The sequence below is a fragment of the Mesoplodon bidens genome (assembly GCF_964165515.1).
Source record: "Mesoplodon bidens genome assembly, chromosome: 13".
Taxonomy (NCBI): domain Eukaryota; kingdom Metazoa; phylum Chordata; class Mammalia; order Artiodactyla; family Ziphiidae; genus Mesoplodon; species Mesoplodon bidens.
This window is the reverse complement of record NC_138169.1, coordinates 28,754,741-28,778,455: the sequence shown is the minus strand read 5'-3', so window position 1 is coordinate 28,778,455 and position 23,715 is coordinate 28,754,741. Positions and strand designations below refer to the sequence as shown.

Below are 23,715 nucleotides of genomic sequence, written 5' to 3'. Positions count from 1 at the left end.
TGATAGTAATATGCTATGTAACAAATGTACGACTGTGCTGCTAATACTGAGAGTGGGGAGGGTAGCTGCCAGTATGAGACCTCTATGTATTTTCTGATCAACTTTTGCTATGAACTTAAAATTGCTCTAAAAAAATGAAGTCTCTTTAAAAAAAAAAAACTCTCCTATTCAACCTCTCACCCGGATAATCTCTGGCAACAACCGCTGTGTTTACTGTCTCTAAACTTCGCTTATACAAAGTTTTTTAAGGTTTGGAGCTTTTATAAATCTATCAAACCTTCACAGATAGTGAGTACTCTCTCTGGAAATGATGTCTTTGACCTCAGAGCAGTTACAGTAGTTCTTAGTTATCACACCTGCAGCTCACGGGTTTGGGGGTTTGCCTCTAAAAGTACCAATAAAATCTTACCATTTTTAGGGGGGGCGCGGGGGGGAAAGCACACGAAGGAACTTCCAGCAAGGCTAAGCCCCTCCCGGGGTTGGTGGGGGGGGCGGGAAACGGCCGGGCCCACCCGCTATTTCTTGGAGCCTGCGCTCCGGCCGCCCGGCACAGCCCCGGACAGACCGCACCGCCCACTCTCCGCGCCCACTCCTGCCCGGCCCGTCTCCCGGGGACACACGCCCAAACACGTACGAGACTGACTCAGGGCCGAGGCCCGCAGACGACAGTCTTAACCTTAGCATTCTCCCCAATTTCCACACTTCGACAGAGTCCTCTAACTCTCCTCAGGGCACAGGGAGCGCCGCATCCAAGAGGCTGGCCAGCGCCCCAAGAAGTCCAGTAGCCACCACCGCGCGGGGTATGATGGGGCGGGGGCGGGGTCCCGCAGGGTATGACGGGCTGGGGGGCGGGACGCGGCGTAGCCGGGGCGCGCGAGCGGCCCGCGGGAAGCACAGCCGTGCGCGCCCCGGAGCCAGGTCCGGGTGGGCTGCAGTCCGCGCGCCGCCGCGCCGTCCTGTTGGAAGAGGGAGGGGCTGGCGCAGCCATGTTTGTGGCGCGCAGCATCGCGGCGGACCACAAAGATCTCATCCACGATGTGTCTTTCGACTTCCACGGACGGCGGATGGCCACCTGCTCCAGTGACCAGAGCGTCAAGGTGCGCGCGGGGCCGAGCCCGGAAGGGGGCGGGAGCGGGCGCGGCCCGCCGTCCGAGCGGAGGGGTGCGTGGAGAGTGGACTCCCGACTTGAGGCGCGCTGCGGGCACGAGGTCCGGAGCCCAGGCCGATTGGCGGGCGCCCTCCTCCTAGCTATTGTGGAGTCAACGCCGCCTGGGCCGCCTCCGCGCGGCTGCGGGGGCGTGCGTGCGTCACGGCGGCGTGCGCGCTCCTGCCGCGGGGGATCCCGGGCGCGCGGGTCCCGCCGACTCTGCAGTGCCGCCCGGCTGGCCTCCAGGCGCCAAGGCCCTGCTCCTCGTTGGTCAGGCTGGGACCCGGGTCGCGGGGGCGCCGACACAGTGGGTGGGGTGAGCCGGCCCCACTTCCCGGGCTGCAAGTGTTGCGAGGCCCAGGTTTTCTCACCCGCCCCTCCGCCCGCCCCGCCGTGGGAGTGTCGCGATAATTAGCGTCCTTTAGCCGAGTGTGTTTCCTTATCCGAGTAGAGCTCAGCCTCCAAGTCACTAGGACCTAGTGTGTCGTCCAGTACGGAGCTTTTGTCTGTCGTGGTGTTGCAGTGAAAATCTTCATTAATCCAGCTTTTTATGTTTTCTGAATGATTTCCTTAGACTCATTCCGGTAGAGAAATTAGTGAATATTTTAAAAGCTTTTGAGAGTAATTGGCAAATTACCTTTTTGCAGGTTGTACTGTGTTACAACTGCCGGTGAAGAGTATCAGTGTGATAGTTGTCCGTGTCGGGCGTTATCATTGCAGTTTTTTTTCTTTAATTATTTTTTATTGTGGTAAGGTACACGTAACAAAATTTACCACCTTAACCGTTTTTAAGCGTGAAGCTCAGTGGTATTAAGTATGTTCATATCTTTGCATCCATCTCCAGAACCTTCTCATTTCGCACTGTCCCCGTTAAGCATAACTAGCCGGTCCCTCCGGCCTCCGCCCCTGGCAGCCACCCTTGTACTTTATGTCACTGATTTTGGCTATTCTAGCGGCCTCATATAAGTGGGATCTTACAGGATTTGTCTTTTTTGTGACTGGCTGATTTCACTTAGGATAATGTTTTGAAGTTCATACATGTAGCATATGTCATAATTTCTTTCCTGAAAAAGGGAATGTTTAAACTTAAAAAATTTTTTAAGGGCTAAAAATATATATTGCATATACCGCATTTTACTTATCACTCATCTGTCAGTGAAGTTGGGTTTCTTCTACATTTTAGTTGTGAATAATGCTGGTATAAATGTGGGTGAACAAATATCTCCTTGAGGCCCTGCTTTCAACTCTTTGGGGTGCAGACCCAGAAGTGGAATTGCTGGATCACATGGCAATTCTTTTTTTTTTTTTTTTTTTTTTTTTGCGGTACGCAGGCCTCTCACTGTTGTGGCCTCTCCGTTGCGGAGCACAGGCTCCAGACGCGCAGGCTCAGTGGCCATGGCTCACGGGCCTAGCCGCTCCGCGGCATGTGGGATCTTCCCGGACCGGGGCACGAACCCATGTCCCCTGCATCGGCAGGCGGACTCTCAACCACTGCGCCACCAGGGAAGCCCGGCAATTCTATTTTTATTTGAAGTTTTTTGAGGAGCCACCATACTGTTTATCATTACATTTTTTTAACACAGGTTAAAATGTCATGTTGTTATTGTAATCTGTATTTTTTGTTGGTAGTAATGTTCAATGTTTTGTTTTTGTTCGTTATATATACAGTTGATCCTCATTATTTGCAAATTTTGTATTTGTGAATTTGCTTATTCTTTAAAATTTATTTGTAACCCCAAAGTCAATGCTCATGGTTGTTTGTTGACATGAGCTGGGTGGCAAAAAAATTTATAGAGTTTTCAGATGTGCGTTCCCAGCTGAGGTTGGACAGGTGACACTCTGCCTTATGATTCAGGCTTTCATAATGTAAACAAGTGTCCTCATTGTCTATTTACTGTCACATTTTTCACATTTTTGTTCTTTTTTTGGTGATTTCCACTGTCTGAAGTGGTCCCCAAGTGTAGTGCTGCATAGAGTTTCCACAAGCAAGAAGGCTGTGATGTGCCCTATGGAGAAAGTGTGTGTTAGGGAAGCTTCATTCAGACGTGAGTTATGCTACTGTTGGCAGTGAGTTCAGTGTTACTGAATCAATAATGTATACCAACTAAGGTGTTTTTAAACATACACACATAAAACAAGGTTATGTATCGATTGGCTGACAAATATATTGTGACCAGAGGCTCCTGTGAATCTCACCTATCAATATTTTCCCCGGGAGGAGTGGTTTGGTATTCGCCAATTCACTGCTTACTGTGACATTCTAGGACGTAACTAGGACATAATGGCTATAAGTAACCAGACTTGACTGTAACTGATATTGTCTCCATTAACTAGTAGAGCAATGGTTCCTTGACCCCAGTGCTTAGCACAGTGCCTGACGTATCCAAGTTTCTCAATAAATATTTTGTTGAATGAGTGAATGTTTACTTACTGATTGTATTCTTTTGTGAATTTATGTTCCCTTCCTTTGCCCTCGTACTGACTAATGTTAATGTTTTTCCTATTAATTTGTAGGAATTCTTGGTATAAAATATCTTTTTTCTTACAGGTCTGGGATAAAAGTGAAAGTGGGGATTGGCATTGCACTGCTAGCTGGAAGGTTAGTATTTATTTTTACAGTGATTTGAAAGAATTGAAACATTTACTATTTGGTAGCATTAGTGACTTGCTGTTCAGCTTTGAGAGAATTGTAAAATTTATATCTTTTACTTACATTTTTTTCACTATTAAAGTAACAAATACACTTCAGAAAATTTAAGAATAAGAAATTTGAAATTCTGTATCATTCTAATTATTTTTTGCATCTCAGTATTTCTTCCCTTTTTCCTTTATATATTTTTTAATAGTTGTGATGTTTTGTACATAGTTTTATTTCTTGCATTTTAGAAAAAATAGTTTTACTCAGGTAGATTTTTATGTATCTTGAGAATCATCAATTTTAAATGTACAGTTCAACGAGTGTTAGTAAATTTACACGGTTATGCAACCATAACCACAATCTAGTTTTAGAACACTTCCATCAACCCTGAAGTTTCCCTTGTGCCTTTTGGGGTCAATCCTCGTTCCCTCTTAAGCCCCAAGCAACCACTGAACTATTTGTATAGTTTTACTTTTTCTAGACATTTTATATAAATGGAATTCTACAATATGTAGTTCTTTGTTTCTGCCTACTTTCCTTAGCATGTTTTTGAGGTTCATTGATGTTGTGGCATGTGTCAGTGGTTCGATCCTTTGTAATGCTGAGTAGTATTCCCTTGTATAGATGAAGCCACACTTTATTTATTCATTCACTATTTGATGGACAATTTGATTGTTTTTAGTTTTTGGCACTTATGAATAATGCTGTTATGAACATGCCATACAAGTCTTTGTGTGGACAAACATTTTCGATTCTCTTAGATATGTAGGAATAGAATTGCTGGGCTGTGTATGTTTTAACTTTCTTGAAAACTGCCAGACTCTTTTCCAGAGTGCTTGCACCATTTTATATTCCACCAGCAATGTATGAGGGTTCCAGTCTGTCTTTTTGATTATAGCCATCTTAGTGGGTGTGAAGTGGTGTCTCACTGGGTTTCAATTTGTATGCCCTTAATGATTAATTATGTTGATAGTGTTTTCATGTGTGTATTTGCCATTCATTTATCTTCTTTGGTGAAGTGTCTATTCAAATCTTTTGTCCTCTCCCCTTTTTTTAAATTGAGGTGAGAGTCACACAACATAAAATTAGCCATTTCAAGTAAACAAATAAATGTGAATGCATTTATTACATTCACAGTGTTGTACAATTACTACCTCTGGCTAGTTCCAAAACTTATTTTTATCACTCCAAAAGGAGACTCATATTTCTTGCTTTTTAGTTTAACAACATGTTTCATAAGTACTTTGGTTTGTTTTTAAACATAACTATAGCAACAAAACAAATATAACAACAAATATACCCGATTTTGTTTAGCTGATGGATATTTAAGTTGTTTCCTTTTTATTGTGGTGAACACCTTTGTGCAATCCTTATTCTTTAGTTAGATTGTGCTTTACTGGGAATCTAACATTTAGCAGAATCTCAGTGCCCTAGTGCATCTTTTACTTAATAGCCTGTAAAAATAAGAAAGGTGAAATGAAAAAGACTGGACAGAACAAAGGATAAAAAATAAGGGTGCAAGGGCTTCCCTGGTGGCGCAGTGGTTGGGAGTCCGCCTGCCGATGCAGGGGACAAGGGTTCGTGACCCGGTCCGGGAGGGTCCCACATGCTGCAGAGCGGCTGGGCCTGTGAGCCCTGGCCGCTGGGCCTGTGCGTCCGGAGCCTTTGCTTCGCAGCGGGAGAGGCCACAACGGTGAGAGGCCCGCATACCGCAAAAAAAAAAAATAATAATAATAAGGGTGCAGGGACTTCCCCGGTGGTCCAGTGGTTAAGACTCCATGCTTCCTCTGCAGGGGGCATGGGTTAATCCCTGGTCGGGGAATGAAGATCCTGCATGCTGCATGGCACGGCCAAAAAAAAAGGGAGGGGTGCAGAGTTTACCATTGGATGATGACGCTGTTACCATGTAGAAATTATTGGATTATGAAAGTGTTCTGAGATTATTGAGTATAAAAGTGTTAGATATACAGAAGCTTGAAACAGATTTTGTAAACATCATTGGTGGACTGGTGCTTGTTGTCATACAGTATTTTTACTGGAAAGCACAAATGAATTCTGTTGATGTGAAATGCTTTAAGACTTTTCTGCCTTTTTTTTTGTCAACAAAAAGTTGGATAATAGTAATTTGAACTAATTTGACATTTTTCATCTATAAAGATAATGCTATTGAACTTTAAATTATTTCCTCAGAATACAAGGATTTGGACTTCTCTATATTTGTTCTCATTGCCTCTTTTCCTAGAATAGTCCATTGTCTAGCCAGACATCAGAATCATTTAAGCAGTTTGTTGCTATGGTTTCTTATACTGTCAGGCTTTTGAAGCATATAATTTTGATTACTCTTATTTATCAGGTGGATGTTTCCTATAGAGGAAATTTGCAAGTAAAACAAAAACAAAAACAGGGCTTCCCTGGTGGCGCAGTGGTTGAGAGTCCGCCTGCCGATGCAGGGAACACGGGTTCATGCCCTGGTCTGGGAAGATCCCACATGCTGCGGAGCGGCTGGGCCCGTGAGCCATGGCCGCTGAGCCTGCGTGTCCGGAGCCTGTGCTCCGCAACGGGACAGGCCACAGCAGTGAGAGGCCTGCGTACCGCAAAAAAAAAAAACCCAACCAAACAAAAAAAAACAGTGGACTGATAGAATCTCTGTTTAAAAGCTTTGTTAGGCTAAACTCTGAACCGAGTCTCCAACTGTTATTAGCACTGAAAGAGGTCAACTTTATCCAGCTGGATTTTTCTTTATTAGTAAAATGTTAGAAGAATTTGACTCTAGAAGGGCTGCAATCCTAAATACAGAGTATCTTCTAAACATTAAAAATGCTAGAATTGAACATTTTTTTTGGCTGCGCTGCACAGCATGCGGGATCTTAGTTCCCCAGCCAGGGATCAAACCCATGCCCCCTGAAGTGGAATCTTAACCACTGGACCACCAGGGTATTCCCTAGAATTTAACTTTTTAAATGTTAAATTGAATAGCTTTCTCCTTTTGTTGAAGTAAAAATATCTGTATTCTGTTTCTTCAAGTGACTAAACTCAGCTTTTTTCATTTTTTGCTTTTGTAATTCCTCAGACACATAGTGGATCTGTGTGGCGTGTGACATGGGCCCATCCTGAATTTGGACAGGTTTTGGCTTCCTGTTCTTTTGACCGAACAGCTGCTGTCTGGGAAGAAATAGTAGGAGAATCGAATGATAAACTGCGTGGACAGAGCCATTGGGTGAGACATTTGTTAGCAGTGGGTTGGTGGGTGGGGAACATGAGCACCCGAGGAGCAGTGGTCTTTCCAAGAACACTTCGGGGTGGTAAGATTTTCAGTCCCACCCGCCCTGACATCCAGGGAGGAGAGAGGCGCTGGGGATTGATGTAGTCACCAATAGTCAATGAGGTAGTCATTCACACGTGTGTAATGATGTCTCCATAAAACCCCTAAAGCAGCTGTCCTCAACCTTTTTGGCACCAGGGACCCGTTTCGTGGAAGACAGTTTTTCCACAGGGAGGGCAAAGGGGGATGGTTTCGGGATGATTCAAGCACATTACATTTATTGTGCACTTTATTTCTATTACTATTACATTGTAATAATAAAATAATGAAATAATTATACAACTCAGCATATGCTGACAGGACACGGAGCTCAGGTGGTAATGTGAGCAACGGAGAGCGGTTGTAAATACAGACGAAGCTTCACTTGCTTGCTTGCTGCTCACCTCCTGCTGTGCGCCCTGGTTCCTAACAGGCCACAGACTGGGACTGGTCCATGGCCCAGGGGTTGGGGACCCCTGCCCTAGAGGACAGGGTTCGGAGGCTTCTGGGCTGGTGAACACCTGGAGATTTGGGGAGAGTGGTGCCTGGAGGGGGCATGGAAGCTCCACACCTCTCCCCAGCCTTGGGCACCTGTCCCCAGCCTGTGCATCTCTTCCATGTGACTGTCCCTGAGTTACACCAGTCAGTTAGAAGCACAGGTAACAACCTGGGTTTTCGACTGGCATCTGAAGAAGGGTGGCCTTGTGAGACTGAACTCTGAGCTTGTGGAATCTGATGCTATCTCCAGGTAGTTAGTGTCAAAATTGAGTTGAATTCTCCTTGGACACCCTGCTGGCGTCAGAATTGTGTGGGGAACAGCCTCTACCCCCCACCCCCACTGGAACTGGAATTGTTACCAGAACCTTTTACTTCTTTAGGGAAATGTCTCTTCAAGTCTTTTGCCCATTTTTTTGTTGTTGAGTTGTAGGTAGGGGTTCTTTATGTATTCTGGATATTAATTCCTTAAGAGATATATGATTTCCAAATATTTCCTCCCATTCTGTGATTTGCCTTTTCACTCTCTTGATAGTGTCCGTAGGTGCACAAAATTTTCATGAAGTCCGGTTTTTATTTTTTTCTTTTGTTTCCTTGTGTTTTTGGTATCATAAATCATAGACAAGTTCATTGTGATGGAGACTTTTCCCCAAAGTTTTCTTTTAAGAGTGTTGTAGTTTTAGTTCTCATGTTTAGGTCTTTGATTCATATTGAGTTAATGTTTGTACATGGTATAAGGTAAGTATTTAACTTCATTCTTTTACATGTCAATATCCAGTTTTCTAACACTTTTTATTGAAAAGATTGTCTTTTCCCCATTGAATGATTTTGACATCCTTGTTGAAAATCAAGTGACCATATATGGAGAGTTTATTTCTGGACTCTATTCCATTGGTGTCTGTCTATTCTTAGGCCATAACACATTGTTCTAATTACTGTAGGTTTGTAGCTTGCATACTATTCATATTGTTTGACTTTTTTTTTTTTTAAGATGATGGGAGGGGTTGGCCTCATTGCCTTTGCACCAGGGCCTTCCTCAGGCAAACAGTTGCTTAAGGGCAGGGGAGCAGAGACATTTCTTGAATAGAAAGGATTTTTCTAGCAGTCAGTCTGAGATGGATCAGTTAGCATACTATAGGTTGGGTTTAGGAGTGGTGGCATAGAAAGGATTTTTCTTCGAACTTAATTATTTGTCTTTAGTTACATCCACTGTCATTAATACATTTGATATTTCAGCATTTGTGTTATTAATTATTCAGTGGTGTTTTTAGACAAAAGTTTGCAAAGATGCTATGCTATCTTTGAAGTTTGATATTCTTTTGATATTCAGACACCTTAAGATGTATTTCAGTAACCATAGATAGTAAACTCTTGATTTCTAAATTTTATTGACATTTTCAGTCAAAAATCATCTCATCTAGGTGCCAGACAGTAACTGGTACATGCTATGCTGATATTCTCTAATTACCGGAATGCCAGCTTCGTACCATTCGCTTGGTCTCTACTACATGCCTTCTTTTAAAAGTGGATGGTAGCAGTCTGAGTAGGACTAACACTTACACTTGATGGAAGAAGTTTCACACCCTCCATTCTGCTGTTAAAGAATCTTAATTCTTTTACTTTGCGGCTTGCGGCCTGCTTTGTATGACAAAACTGCCCATATGAAAATTCTAACATTTTCTGGTTTACTGACCTATCTGCTTAAGAAGAGAATACTTACCTAATTTAATAAAGTTAGACTTCGTAAGGCCTTCTTTCTTCTGCCATAGAGGGAGTAATTGATTATAGGTCACTGGTTTGTTACTGATTGCTAGCTGTGTATGTGGTATTTTGTTAAGTGCTTTGGAGGAAATTGAGGCTCACACAGGTTTTGAATACCTTATTCAAGGTTATATACCTAGTAAGTGGCAGAGGAGCTCTGTGTGATTTCAGAGCCTGTGTTCTTTCCACTCTGCCATCCTTTTTTTTTGTATTTAATTAATTTATTTATTTTAAGATTTAATTTAATTTTTAAAAATTTTTGGCCATGTTGGGTCTTTGTTGCTGCGCGAGGGCTTTCTCTAGTTGTGGCGAGCAGGGCTACTCTTCCTTGTGGTGTGCAGGCTTAGTTGCTCCGCGGCATGTGGGATCTTGCCAGACTAGGTATCAAAACCGTATCCTCTGCATTGGCAGGCAGGTTCTTATCCACTGCGCCACCAGGGAAGTCCCTGTATTTAATTTAAATTGTTAATTTTTTTTCAGGTCAAGAGGACAACGCTAGTGGACAGCAGAACATCCGTTACCGACGTGAAATTTGCTCCTAAGCATATGGGTCTTATGTTAGCAACCTGCTCAGCAGATGGTATAGTCAGAATCTACGAGGCACCAGATGTCATGAATCTCAGCCAGTGGTCTCTGCAACATGAGATCTCATGCAAGCTAAGCTGTAGTTGTATTTCTTGGAACCCTTCAAGGTATGCTTACACAGCAATCCTCTGGTGATATAAGCCTAGTAATTATTACACTTAGCATCAGATGGTTTATTTTTTTGAAAATGCTTTTCTTAAGTAGTCTTGTTCATTATTTTAAAAAATGTATATTATGTAGAATAAAAATTCTCTCTTCTCCACCCTGTCATGTGTCTTATACCCCTATTTCTACTCCACAGAAGAAGCCAACCACTGTAAATATTCTGGTGTGCCTTCTGGACTTTTTCCATGCATATAAAATAAATATTTAATAACAAATATTTAATTTGTGTGTTTATAAACACACAAATATATGCAAATAAAAGTATATGCTATCATGTACAAGTGGACACAAAACACACAGACATGTTTAGACATAACATTTTCCTTTCATGCAATTTGCCTTTTTCACTTACAGATACATCATGGGCATTTTCCCATGTGTCAGTGTAACTAGTCCTTCCTTACTCCTTTAACTGCTGTGTAGAGTGTGATTCTAAGACGGTATCGTAGTTAATTTTTATTAAACTTTTTAAAATTAAAAGAGTAATGAGTCACCTGATAAAAAAATTCAAATAATCTAGAAGAGTACAAAATGAGAGGTAAAAGTTCCCTTACTCCCTAAAACCAAACGCTATTAGTAGTTTTGTTTTTAGATTTTAATTCTGGTAGTCACTATTTTATTTATTTTTATTTTTATTTATTTATTTATTTATTTATTTTTTGCGGTAAGCGGGCCTCTCACTGCTGTGGCCTCTCCCCCTGCAGAGCACAGGCTCCGGAGCGCAGGCTCAGCGGCCATGGCTCACGGGCCCAGCCGCTCCGCAGCACGTGGGATCCTCCCAGACCGGGGCACGAACCCGTGTCCCCTGCATCGGCAGGTGGACTCTCAACCACTGCGCCACCAGGGAAGCCCTATTTTATTTTTAAATGATTTATTTATACCTTTGGTTCTTGCTGTGTTATCTTTAGACAGTATTTATACTCATTTTGTGAAAGATGACTTTAGCACACTTACAAAGCTTTCCACTTGTGAAGGTATGACAAGATATTTTATTTGTGTAAGTGTTAATAGTTGTTTAGTTATATTGGTAATTATCTTAATTTCAAATACTTATTTCTCTAGTGATTTATCAATTTTTAGACTATATATTGACTCACCTCTCTTTTAAAAAAGGGGAAATTAGCTTTTATTTGCTTCTACCACACATTCACCCTCCCATTTCCTAATATTTTGTTATATTGCTTATACAGTGACAAGATCTACAATGTTTCTATTTACGTTTTGTAAACATTTAATAATGTTAAGTTATATGTGTTAAGTACACATATAAGTACTTTATCTTTTGACTACAAGTTGATTCTAAATATTAAGTAGCAACCAAATTTATAAGACTAGATTATGTAAATATTCATTACAGACATAAATGTAATCTATTTCATGAAAACTGTCGTTCACACAGAATAATATGGCATTAACTCCTGATGGGTGCTCTTTTCTCTTTACTGATTCCTTTACTTCTGGGTTATACTTGGCTGTCACAATTTCCATATCACGAGTTGCCTTTGGATTTTTTGTTTTCATTTTGGTCGCATACCTCTTAAAGTAACTTTTTTTCCTATATGGGATGGATGGCAAACTTTCTGAATTCTGGCATACCCAAAAATGTCTTAATTTTTCTCCATGCTTAATTGTAGTTTGGCTAGTTTTAGAACTTCGGCCAAGTTCCAAATGTAAGAATTTCAAAGTACTATTCTTGAATCTTTTAAACTTTAGGTGGTGAGATGTCTGAGGTCAGTCTGATACTGGATCTTTTGTAGGTAGCCTAGTCTTTCTGGAAGATTTTAGGACTTTGTCTTACTATGAGTTGCAAGTATATTCTCCGAGTTTGTGGTTTGTTATTTTGACACTATCATGACTTTTGATAGTCTGCAGAAAGTTCTGAATTTTAATATAGCCACACTTAACAGTCTTTCTATATTTGTTATAGTGCTTTTTGTTTTTTTATTTGAGAAATTCTTCCCCACCTTGATGTTGTTAAGTGTATTCTGAAAGGTTTTTGGTTTTGCCTTTCACACTTGGGTCATTAAAACTCCTAGAATTGCTTTGTATGGTTTAAGGTAGTAGAATTCTAAAATTTATATACTAGGATGTTTCCAGGTATTTTTTCTTTTAAAACATTTTTCTGTTAGGGAAGATTTCAAATATACTAAAAGTATAATAGGCAGAGCCTCACATATCCATCACCTGCTACAGTAATTCAAAGCTACTCTTGTTTAATCTGTATATTCCTCCCCACCTTCACAAACAAAACAAAACAAAACAAAAAAAAATGGATTATTATTATTTTTGTGTGTGTGTGTGTGTGATACGTGGTCCTCTCACCGCTGCGGCCTCTCCCGTTGTGGAGCACAGGCTCCAGACGCGCAGGCTCAGCGGCTATGGCTCACGGGCCAAGCCACTCCGCGGCACGTGGGATCCTCCCGGACCGGGGCACGAACCCGCGCCCCCTGCGTCGGCAGGCGGACTCAACCACTGCGCCACCGGGGAAGCCCAAAACTGGATTATTTTAAAGTAAATCCAGACATACACTATTAGATGTTGGTCTTTTTTGAATTCATCCTGCTTGATGCTTAGTGGTCCATTTTAAGGTGAAGGTCCTTGTCTCAGATTGGGGATATTTTAGGATTCTTTGATAATTTATCCTTCTGTTTTCTCGATTCTGTCCTTCTGGAATTCATCTTTGATTATTCTTGGATTTACTCTCTATTTCTTTAAAATTGTTTGGAGATTTACTACTCTGTCTTCCAGATCTCCAACTTGTTCTTCAGATGTCCATTTTATACCATCCAGTGATGTTGGGGGTTGGTGGGGGTGGCAATCATTTTTAATTGTTAAGAAGTCTTTCGTTTTCTCTGATAACTCCTTTTTTTATGCCAGTCAGTTTTTGTTACATGGATACAACATTTCTCTGAGGATCCTAATTAAAATTTTTAAAAATTTTACGTTTTTTGATTTACAGTCAAGTCTCCTTTTTTGTAGTAGTTATGTTCTATCAAGTTGCTGCGAACACTGAATTAGCTAATACTGAGCCACCCCTCCCAGGGGAAATACAGGATTAGGTGCCACCAGCCTCTGATCACATTTTTGTTAACTGATCAGTACTTAACCTTGTTTTATGTGTATTTCTGTCTAAAGACACCTTATTTAGCATATATTCATTAACATTGAACTCAGCCAACAACACTAACTCACACCTGAATGCAGCTTTTATCTAACACAGGTATTTTCTCCATAAGGAACATCATGACCTTGCTAAACTTAGGAACACAAGGCAACACGTCAGCACTGCACAGCGAAATCATCAACACAAAGAACAAAATGCAGAAAACATGATGGTAAATAGAGTGCAAAACAGACACTGGTTTTTCAGCATGAAGGTGAAACAGGAAGGCCCATGAATGCCCCAAGTATTGGACTTTTGGTTTTGCAAATAAATTTTAGCAAGTAGGTCAGTTTACAAATGTAGAATCTGCATATGATGTGGACTGTAGGCTGTTTTATATTTTCTCAAAGATCTGTTTCCTCAAAGAACTGTTTGTATATCTTGGTCTTTAACTGTCACACTCCTTGTTTTTCTCAAGTGCATGTTAGTCTTTGCTCATGTATTTGTGTTTATGAACAGGAGACTGTGATGGCTGCTAGAGAGAACTGGTGTTGGTATTTTTCTCCTGTTAGATGCTGTTTTCTTAACAGCTCATTCTCTTACTTAGGGGATTGGCTGAGTTTTGACTAAGTAGGTGGAGTGGTTTGGCAGAGTTTCCTTGTAGGGCAACCAAGAGGGAGCTGGCAGGGGGGCATTACCCCCAAATTGCCAAAGTCAGGAGGTTTTGACTTGGGGGATAGAGCACTTTAATGTATTTTCTTCTTGTCCCTCTCCCTGCCAGCTTTGGAGTGCTACTTTATTTCAGATTCATATCTCTCCTCTTATAAGTTCTAATCATCTCACTAGGATCCTTCCTCAGACTTTCTTTAGCCTAGAGCAGAGTCAGCTGCCAACCATGGGGCTCTTCTGATTGCAGATTATTAAATGAATCAATTCATGATTGCCCCATTACTCATTACTATTGGTTGATTGATTGATTCGTTATTTACTTGCTTATTGATTAGAAGTTGGAGCTTCTAGAACTTCCTCCTTAATGATAGTTGTTGAGCTCTTTTTACCTTAGCATTTTTTAACTGTCTGATCTCCTTTTGCTTCCTGGAATCCTCCAGATTTCATGATTTCTGATGGCACATTCTGATTTCTGCGCTGTTACAGTGTTAGTTTTTCATCATTTCCCTGGAGGCGTAGGAAGGAGATGGAGGTGATCAGTCTCCTGTATTCAGTCAGAGAGTTGGATGGTTTTGCTCACTGTTTAATTATGAGTCATATTTGGAAAATGGTTTAAATGTGGTCATCTTATTTATGGGTATATAAATGAGATAATCCTCATTTCAGGTTGTTATCTGGATGTTTCATAATTTATTTTTTAGAATATTTTAAAAATTTATATTTTCAGTAATTTTAGAATATATTACTGTAAATGTACTTGTCCTTGCTCAAATAAATACATTTGTGGAACATTGAAAAAAGAAATTTTTCGAGATATAGAAATTACTATGATTTACATCCCTTTGAGTAGCCAAGAATTATAATAAGTAACTTGTAATTTTATTTTATTACTATAACACTTTGTAGTTTACCTGGTATTTTTCTTTTTTTTTTTAATTAAGAAAATGTTTATTTATTTGTGGCCACGTCGGGTCTTAGTTGCAGCCCTTGGGCTTCTCTCTAGTTGTGGCGTGTAGGCTCCAGAGCACGTGGGCTAGTTGCCCCAAGGCATGTGGGATCTTAGTTCCCCGACCAGGGATCGAACCTGTGTCCCCTGCATTGGAAGGTAGATTCTTAACCACTGGACCGCCAGGGAAGTCCCTACCTGGTTTTTTCCTTATATTAGGTGATGTCGTTATCAGAAGCTTTAGTAATAAACACCTAAACCTTTTTTTTTAATTATCGCATATTGTTTTCAGCTTTATGAAATTGGCAGATCACAATATCAAGATCAAAGGTTAAACAATACCTCTATGTCATGTTCATAGAGGTATTACTTAATCTGGATGGGGGAAGCAAAGGGTATCAATATCTAGGAAATTAGACATAGAAATGAAAAAAAATGATTCAACCTAGAGTCCACCTCAGTAGAGTTCACTCTCTTATTGCTTATCTTTTGCCTTTTTCAAAACGCAGTTGACCACAAATGAGTCTGGAGACTAGAGAATGACAGGCATGCCTTCCTGAGGGTGGTCTTTTTCTACTTTTCCTCCTCCATCGGGGTGGCGTTCTTTTTGTACGAAGCACGTAAAAATCTTTTTGCCATGAATTTGGTCACCATAAAATTACTTTTCATTCTATAGTTAATGACCAGATCTTTTAGAAAGAAAAATTCTAATGCCTCTTAGGTGTCTTTAAAAAAAAAAAATCTATTAACTGCTTGAAGCCTTTTGTTTTGGGAAAAGGACTACTTTCTATCTCAGCCGTAAGAAAATGTGGTTAAAAACAAGGTGAAAGCCCGGTGTCCTCAGTCCCCAGGCTGAGACCTCTGGGGTACCCTTCCTGGGTGTGTGGTGCCGGGCGTGGCAGGGGTCTAGTCTGCAGTGACACGCTGACTGGTGGGTTGCATGGCTGCTGGATGCATTTTTAATTCTCTGAACTAAATGTGCATTAACTTTATAATTATGTAAAATATCTTCTACTTTTCTTTTCTAGCTCTCGTGCTCATTCCCCCATGATCGCTGTAGGAAGTGATGACAGCAGCCCAAACGCAATGGCCAAGGTTCAGATTTTCGAATATAATGAAAACACCAGGTCAGTACTGCTTTGGTTTAGTTATTGTTCTGAATTGCATTTAATTTTTTAAAATGTTATTTCTTTATTCATTAACTCAGTTATGCATTATTTGTCCCATATTTACTGATTTCCTATGATACGCTAAGTTCTCTGCTCTGGTAATATAAAATTGAGTGGTGTAGAGGAAAAGGTAATTGATCTCCCAGTATGTACCATCATGAAGGGAAAACAAAAAAAAAAAGGTGAAAAATGGTGATGAATTTTATAAACTGGGAGAATCAGGATGTTAAGAGATTATGCCTAGGGGGAGGGGGCAAGGAAGGTTCATTCAAAAGGAGACCCATAGAATGAATAGAAGTTAGCCAGACAAAGAGGGCAAAACATTCCAGATGGAGAAAACTGCGTGTGTTGAGAAAGAGCCAATATATTTTCACTGTGCTTGGAACATAATAGGTAAAAGGGAGTGTGATGAGAAATCTGGAAGGCTTATACCTGCAAGACCTACTATTCAACGTTTAATTTTTATAGGGTAATGTGAAGCCATTGAAAGACTTCTCAGTTGGAGAATAACAGGATCAGATGGTAGTTTAACACTCCTGAGGTGTGGAAATAGACTTTGGTGTAGCTTCCTTTATCATCACTTAAAAACTCAATTCTTGCTGTTGTCAGCTTAACTTTTTTCTTTACACTCAAATCTTAGGAAATTCAGGTACCCTTTTTCTTAAAAAAGATGTTAATGGCTAACAAATCAAGATCTCATTCTAATTAAGTTTTAGTTACTCTGTTTTAAGCTAAACTTAAAAAAAAATTAAAGGAAGAAACCTGGGAGGTTATATTACATTCCTAGGGCTGTCAAAGCAAATTACTACAAACTGGTGGCTTAAAAGAGATGTTTCTTTTCAGAGTTCTGGAGGCTAGAAATCTGAAATCAAAGTGTTGTCAGGGCTGTGCTGCTTTCAGACTCTTTCCTTGTCTCTTCCAGCTTCTGGAGGCTCCAGGAATTCCATGGCTGAGCTGCATCACTCCAATCTCTGCCTGTGTCTTCACATGGCTTCTTCTCTAATGTCTGTTTCTCTCTCATCCTGAGATCCTTAACTGTATCTGCAAAGGCCCTTTTCCGATAGGTCACATTCACAGTTTCTGGGGGTTGGGGCTGGACATATTATATATTGCAAAGATAAACACTACTTCATTGTGAGCAAGATGGAGAAAATGGAGATACCTAGACATGTGGATTTTTAAAATTTTCATTTCTGATAATTTTAACGTAAATTGTTTTTTCATTTAGGAAATATGCGAAAGCTGAAACCCTCCTGACAGTCACAGATCCTGTCCATGATATCGCCTTTGCTCCAAACTTGGGACGGTCTTTCCACATTCTTGCCATAGCAACCAAAGACGTGAGAATTTTTACATTAAAGCCTGTGAGGTGAGTTTTTGAAACAATTACTAATTTGAAAGTTCTCTTACCTCTTGCTTGTTTTCATTTGTGGAGGAGGGTGTAGAGGCAACAGTGGTCTGAAGACTGGATTCTTTAATGAATCTTTTATCTACAAATATATGACTTTTGGGAATAGGGAATTGAGTAAAGAGAGGAGATTTATGTTTTCTTAGTTGTGTTTTATTTAGGCAGATACTAGAATGAATTGGATCCTCTGAATATAATTGCACTCTATAAATGTTTGAAGGAATGAGAGGTGGCAGTCTACTTAGGGAAAATTAAATTAGCACTGAGACATTATTGTGAATAATCTATTTAGCTTTAACTTTGGAATTGTGAGTTTCAGTTCTTTTTCTTTTCTTTTTTCCTTCTTCCTTCTCTCCTATTCTTCCCTTCCTACTACTTTTTCTTTTAAAATTAATCATTATCAACTCTTTTATTCCTCAACCTTTTGGGGGGAATAAAATCCTCTTTAGTCACTTAATATCTTTTATGTGGTAGGATCATGCCAGGTACTGGGGAATCAAATGAAAGTGACATGGCCCATCTCTCAGTAAGCTATGGAGGTTGGGGGGCAAGTATGGATATGACATTGATATGGCGTGTTATGTGAGACCATTTGTATTTTTTAATTTAGAACAGTGTGTGTGTGTGTGTGTGTGTGTGTGTGTGTGTGTGTGTGTGTACTCAGAATTCCTCAGGAAAATTTTTTTATTAACAGGAAAGAACTTACTTCCTCTGGTGGGCCAACAAAATTTGAAATCCATATAGTGGCTCAGTTTGATAATCATAATTCTCAGGTCTGGCGAGTGAGTTGGAATATAACAGGGACAGTGCTGGCATCTTCAGGAGATGATGGCTGTGTCAGGTTGTGGAAAGGTAAGATTTCATTGGAGGAATTGTTGCTTTATGATGCTACTTGAGAATTTTCACTTAGCAATGTAAACTCTGAAGTATTTTGAAAAAAAATTATCTTTCTACAGTTACTTTTAAATTAATGTCTCGTATTGTGTTGAATCTTTATCATTTTACCTAGTTCATAGCAGTAATTGACTAATTGAATTGTTTAAGTTTCCATGTGGAACAAAGTAAAACTAATTGTAACAGAATATACACTACCTCCAAAGATACCATTTGCTATGTGTGTAACTTGTGGGACTTCTCTACAAACTCATATAGTCATCTCTTACTTGATTAAACAATTGCTTTAGCCAACAAGCCCTTAAGAGAAGAAAAATCCAGTATCTTCCCCACTTCTTCTCTACAGCTCCCCAAAGTTAGAGAATCTTGAGGCCACTGATTCTAAAAGTTTCTTACAAATGCCAAGCAGAGAAGGCGGTCTGGACGGTCGACACAGACTGTGGGTGCTGTGGCGTGGTCTGCACTTCTCCACGGATGTTTATCCACTGGCTCTGTGTACCACTCTAGTCGGTGGCATCCCATCTTTAGGATTCGAAGTTATAGCTTCGTTCATTTCCCCTGAGGAGTTACTGCTCCCAAACTGCAGTTTGGCTGAGTCTCCTATGATCAGCTTTAGGCTGTGGTAGAACCAGCCCAGGTGTCCCTTTCCTCAGGGTCTTTGGTGCCCTGTCCTGCCTAACTTGGATCTCCTGGGCTCAGTGTCTGCAGTGACCAGTTTTGCATCCAAACAATTAGGCCAGGTTGGATAAGCCACTCAAACCCCAGAGGTTCTGTTACCTACATCCATGAGGACATGACTTGTACTTGCTTAACCGAGAAGGTGACTCCGTTACCCACACATCAGAACTGAAATTCATTATAATGAAGACAGAATTTTATTTTGATATTAACTTAATGTAATAATGTGGTAGCTTAGAGAATTGTCTCTGTTAATATTTATCTTGTAAGGAAAGGAAATGGGTGGTGAGAGCTTTGTTTTTAAATTAGTATTTCTTTAAAAACTTCAAAAAATAATTGTTAAAATTTAGATATATGTGTTTCATTTAAAAAAATGTCTTTACCATTTATCCTGAGAGATATGTAGCCTGTAGGTCTCTTTTATTTCTTTAATGGTAGATTTGTGTCCTGGAACATAGGTATTAGTCATGTTAATGAGTTTGACCATTTTCCTTTCAGCTAATTATATGGACAACTGGAAGTGTACTGGTATTCTGAAAGGTAATGGGAGCCCTGTCAATGGGAGCTCTCAGCAGGGAAACTCAAATCCTTCCCTAGGTTCAAATATCCCAAATCTTCAGAATTCATTAAACGGATCTTCTGCTGGCAGGTAGGCTGTTTTGTGAGAAAACTAGAAATTATCTTCTTTTTAAATCATTCTGGTAGCTATACTGAAGGTGTGTTATTTCATGGATTTTAAGATTGAATCAAGAAATTCACACGTAATTGTGGCACTAGAAGAGAAGGAGGCACTTTGGTAGCTCTGTATTTGGCTTATTACTTGGTCATAATATTTACAGGTAGGTTCTGAGGCCGTTAAACAAACTCAATTATATGCTGAAATTTAGTGGTCTTCCAGAAACATATATAACTTTGAAGTAATAAGATGAGGAGGAAGTTTGGGACAGTACTGAGGATCGTAGTCCCAGATGAGCATTAGTGTTGCTAGTGCTGGTAGGGTGGCCTTTGAGTTAGGTTAAACTGAAATTTTAAATAAAACACACGAACTAAGGCTTTGTAAAAGTGAGTACATTAAATGTTTTTTTGTGTGTGTTTAAAATTTTCATGGCGATTGTAAGAGGATATGGTAAATTCTGAGTTCTTGATTTTTAGAATTGTTAGTGTATTTTAGATTCTCAAAGAATGTTTAATGTTATCTAAAGAGTTGTCCTTTTGTTTTCATATTCAAATTTCAAATGTGAGTTTGTAAGCTAAAATTATTTTAATATGCCTTCGTGAATAATTTGGAACACTATTTAGGAAACTTCAAAGCACAGCCTTAACAAACTGTCACGTGGTTGTCCTGTTGTCAACTTAAGTGAAAGAAGAGAATTGTATTTTAAGTTTCTTCAACTATTTTTTTTTTTTCTTTTTTTTGCGGTATGCGGGCCTCTCACTGTTGTGGCCTCTCCTGTTGCGGAGCACAGGCTCCGGACGCACAGGCTCAGCGGCCATGGCTCACGGGCCCAGCTGCTCCGCGGCATGTGGGATCTTCCTGGACCGGGGCACGAACCCGTGTCTCCTACATCGGCAGGCAGACTCTCAACCACTGCGCCACCAGGGAAGCCCTCCTCAACTATTTTTATATTGTTATATTTTTATAAAGGAGTCCTGCTTTTTGATTTTTAAGTATTTACATGAAAACAATTTCAGGTTACCATAGAAGATATCAGATTATAAAGATTATTTCATGAAGCAAAGATACTAGTGTTAATTTTTTTTTTTTAATCTGGTTTTTGGTTGCTGCCTGTACTGCATATTTTCTTTTGTAAAGATCTTTGAAGTTTTGATGTGTTCTTATTGTGCCAATAACCATGTGTGTTAGATCTGTGATGCATTTTCCCTTCTCCATTTGTATTATGTCCTTTAACAGAAAGCACAGCTGAGTACCAGCTAACTGGAGTAACTTTGCTGTTTTGCTGCTTGTTGCATGCACACAGGAATGGGAAGCAAGCTCCTTTTCCCCTTCCCCAGCGCCGTTTGACCTCTCCCAAGATACACCAACAGCCTGCTTACTACTAAACGCAGTCCAAAAGGCCTTTAAAAATACAGTGTATATCATTTTTTTTGTGCTAGCCAGTTTATTGACATTATTTGAAACTTTTGAAATATAAATGGAGAGGCTTTTTGTTGAGACATTGTCACCAAAACAATTTTTTGAAATGTTTCTGAAACGAACATGGGATTTAAAATTAAAGAATTGTTACCATCCTCATTGCTAGTTGGGAGGAGGGAAAATATCACTTTATTCCATCTGGAGACTATATATAGACTTATGTCTTTTATTTTCTAAAACAGTAAGCTAAAATGAATTTTTATAATTTTAATTTGAAGATTGAATATTTTTCATAAAGATTGTTTTGAGTGCTAATTTGTTTACCTTTTGTAGAATTGGTTTATACATGATATTATTCAGTACAACTCTGTTATTTCTTTGTAATATTTAAAAAGTATTAGTGAAGGAGTGAGAGAAGTAGTAGTGAAAGTAACTTGACTGTACAGTTTGTAGCCAAACAACATTTGGTATTGCTTCATTTATAATTTAGAAGTAAAATGAAAACATCTTTGTAAGTTTTCAGTTCATATTCACTAAAGAGATAAATGTTTCTAATATGTGCTTGTATATTTTTATGGTGTGATTTCATGGCTTAAGTTTTCCTTCAAGTCAAAATTTGGAAACATAGTATAAGAAGCAGATAAAACTCTGTTAAAATTGTGCATGCATGTTAACCTCCACATTCCATGTCCCAGGATTTTCTTAATTTTGTTGGCTGCTTCATTTAGTTCATATCCTCTGATGACAAAGCTATAAATCTTTTTTTGAGAAAATGCTAAAGTATTACGGGTAAGTTTTAAAATGGCAGAAGAATAACAATAGGACATATTTTTGAGCCCTTTTACTTATCAAAATTTTGTACTAATCTTTTTGCAGAAAAACATCTAAGTACATTCAAAGATTGTGTTTCTTCAAAAGTATGTTGCAGTAGCTGGCCATACTATGTGAAAGTCTATCTGAATTGGTCCTCAGTATCATGTATGCACTAAAAAATGTGCTGCTGCTACAAGTGAAGTGTTGCTTAAAGAAAAAGCTTATTTGATTTGTAAATTACAGGAGAGCATCAATATGTTTCTGAGAGACTAGAAAATGTTTTAAATTATAAAATTAATGTCTTTTTTGTAACATTCATACTGATAATTTTTTTAACATTTTAAGTTTAACAGATTGTATTTCTTTTTTCAAGTTTCTATACTTGCTTAAGTGAGCCTGATTTGAGTAAGGGTCTTGATTTTGCTATTATGTTCCGTTAGTTTTGGCATGAATATAGTAAAGCTTTTTTTTCTAGCATGTGCTTTTTCCTCTTTGGTTCTCTTTGTATTTACTACTTTTCTCTTTTTCTTCTGTTTTTTCTTTTTTTTTTTTTCTGTTGTTTTTGTTTTGTTTTGGTGTTTTGTTCCTGTCTTCATTGTTTCAGGTATTTCTTTCCCCCTCTGGATTCCCCACGGGCTGGATCGAGATGGTCCAGTTATGCCCAGCTCCTTCCTCCTCCTCCTCCTCCTCCTCCTCCTCTGATAGAGCACTCTTGCGATGCTGACACTGCCAGCCTCCAGTATCCTCACCCTCGCAGACGATCTCTCTCTCGGCCTCTTAATCCCTTACCTGAGAATGAAGGGGTTTAAAAAACACTGATTTAACACTTAAAGGCCTTATTCAAGTGCTTGTAAATGCTTTCATTCCTGGCTTTTTGTTTTTCTTCATTTTCTTTCAGAAGATTTTTCTGATTTAGGGTCTGTCTTGCACGTATTACAACCAGAACATGGTGTTTGGAACCTAAATGTGTTTGTGCTTCTGCATCAAAGGAATATTTGCTTCATTGGTTGATAACCTTTGATGAAATATGAGATGTGTACACATAACATTAACTGTGAGAGTTACACACAATAGCTGACTTCAAAGTGCCTGTTCTGTACATTTTATTTTGAACTGTTATGGCGTTAAGTTTCTTATGGTTTGTCATACTGGTTAATGTGAAAACATATCGTTATAAAGTTAACTTTGCCTTTGAGACATAATAAAAAATGTTTTTGATTTTTACAGGCTAATGTTGCAACTGACTAGTTTTTAAAATAAATCATTCCTGTGTATAAAGCAGCAAAACATAATATGGACTGTTTGGTCTTTTTTTTTTTTTTTTTTTTCTTTTACAGGAAACTGCCTTTCACTACTTGGAATTATTGTTTAAAGCTTTTGTAATTATTCTCCAAGTAGATTATTTAATAAAATATATTTTTAAAGATATGAATCTGTTGCCATATAAAAATAGAATGTAGTTTATTTGATGGTTGGTACAGCTTATTTATATCTCCTTAAAATATCATATTGCTAAAAAAAAATCCAAACAATCGGAAATTAGGGGATGATCATGGCATTTATTTAGAAGGTAGAAAGTTAGTATGCAGACTAACATCTAGAATCAACAAATGTCTACTTGACATTTGAACAGCATTTCGTGTGTCTTATCAGCTAATCACACAGATGGTATAGTTGTTATAAATGTATATTATAACTTATAATCTAATTTTCACAGACACTCTCCTATCAATAGACACTTTCCTGTCAAACCGCTAGAGCTTCTTAACATGCAAAGGAAAAAGAGCTTATAAAGTATATTGTATTTTAATTTAAGGCAAGGTCTTCCTTCTGTTAAAGGACTTGTTT

At 39.2% G+C, this 23,715-nt stretch overlaps 1 protein-coding gene across 2 annotated transcripts; it reads left to right on the top strand.

The window, feature by feature from the left end:
- Window positions 1-878: 878 nt before the first annotated feature.
- On the top strand, window positions 879-23,293 carry SEH1L (SEH1 like nucleoporin). 2 transcript variants are annotated; one of them, XM_081251770.1, is made up of 9 exons: window positions 879-1,097; window positions 3,696-3,746; window positions 6,856-7,002; window positions 9,823-10,034; window positions 15,839-15,937; window positions 17,208-17,348; window positions 18,082-18,239; window positions 19,458-19,608; window positions 22,472-23,293. In XM_081251770.1, exons 1-9 carry the CDS (start codon window positions 987-989, stop codon window positions 22,674-22,676), a joined length of 1,275 nt encoding a protein of 424 aa, XP_081107896.1. In that variant the 5' UTR covers window positions 879-986; the 3' UTR covers window positions 22,677-23,293. The 2 variants fall into 2 exon arrangements, with proteins under 2 accessions (XP_081107896.1, XP_081107895.1); XM_081251769.1 differs by lacking the exon at window positions 22,472-23,293 and adding an exon at window positions 20,872-22,345.
- Window positions 23,294-23,715: the final 422 nt, after the last annotated feature.

What these genes read in the sequence shown, in the direction of transcription:
- SEH1L (XM_081251770.1), top strand. Translation starts at nt 987, where the DNA reads ATGTTTGTGGCGCGCAGCATCGCGGCGGACCACAAAGATCTCATCCAC. An exon ending in ATTGCACTGCTAGCTGGAAG is followed by an intron (nt 3,747 to 6,855) that starts GTTAGTATTTAT and finishes GTAATTCCTCAG; the next exon opens with ACACATAGTGGATCTGTGTG. An exon ending in GAATATAATGAAAACACCAG is followed by an intron (nt 15,938 to 17,207) that starts GTCAGTACTGCT and finishes TTTTTCATTTAG; the next exon opens with GAAATATGCGAAAGCTGAAA.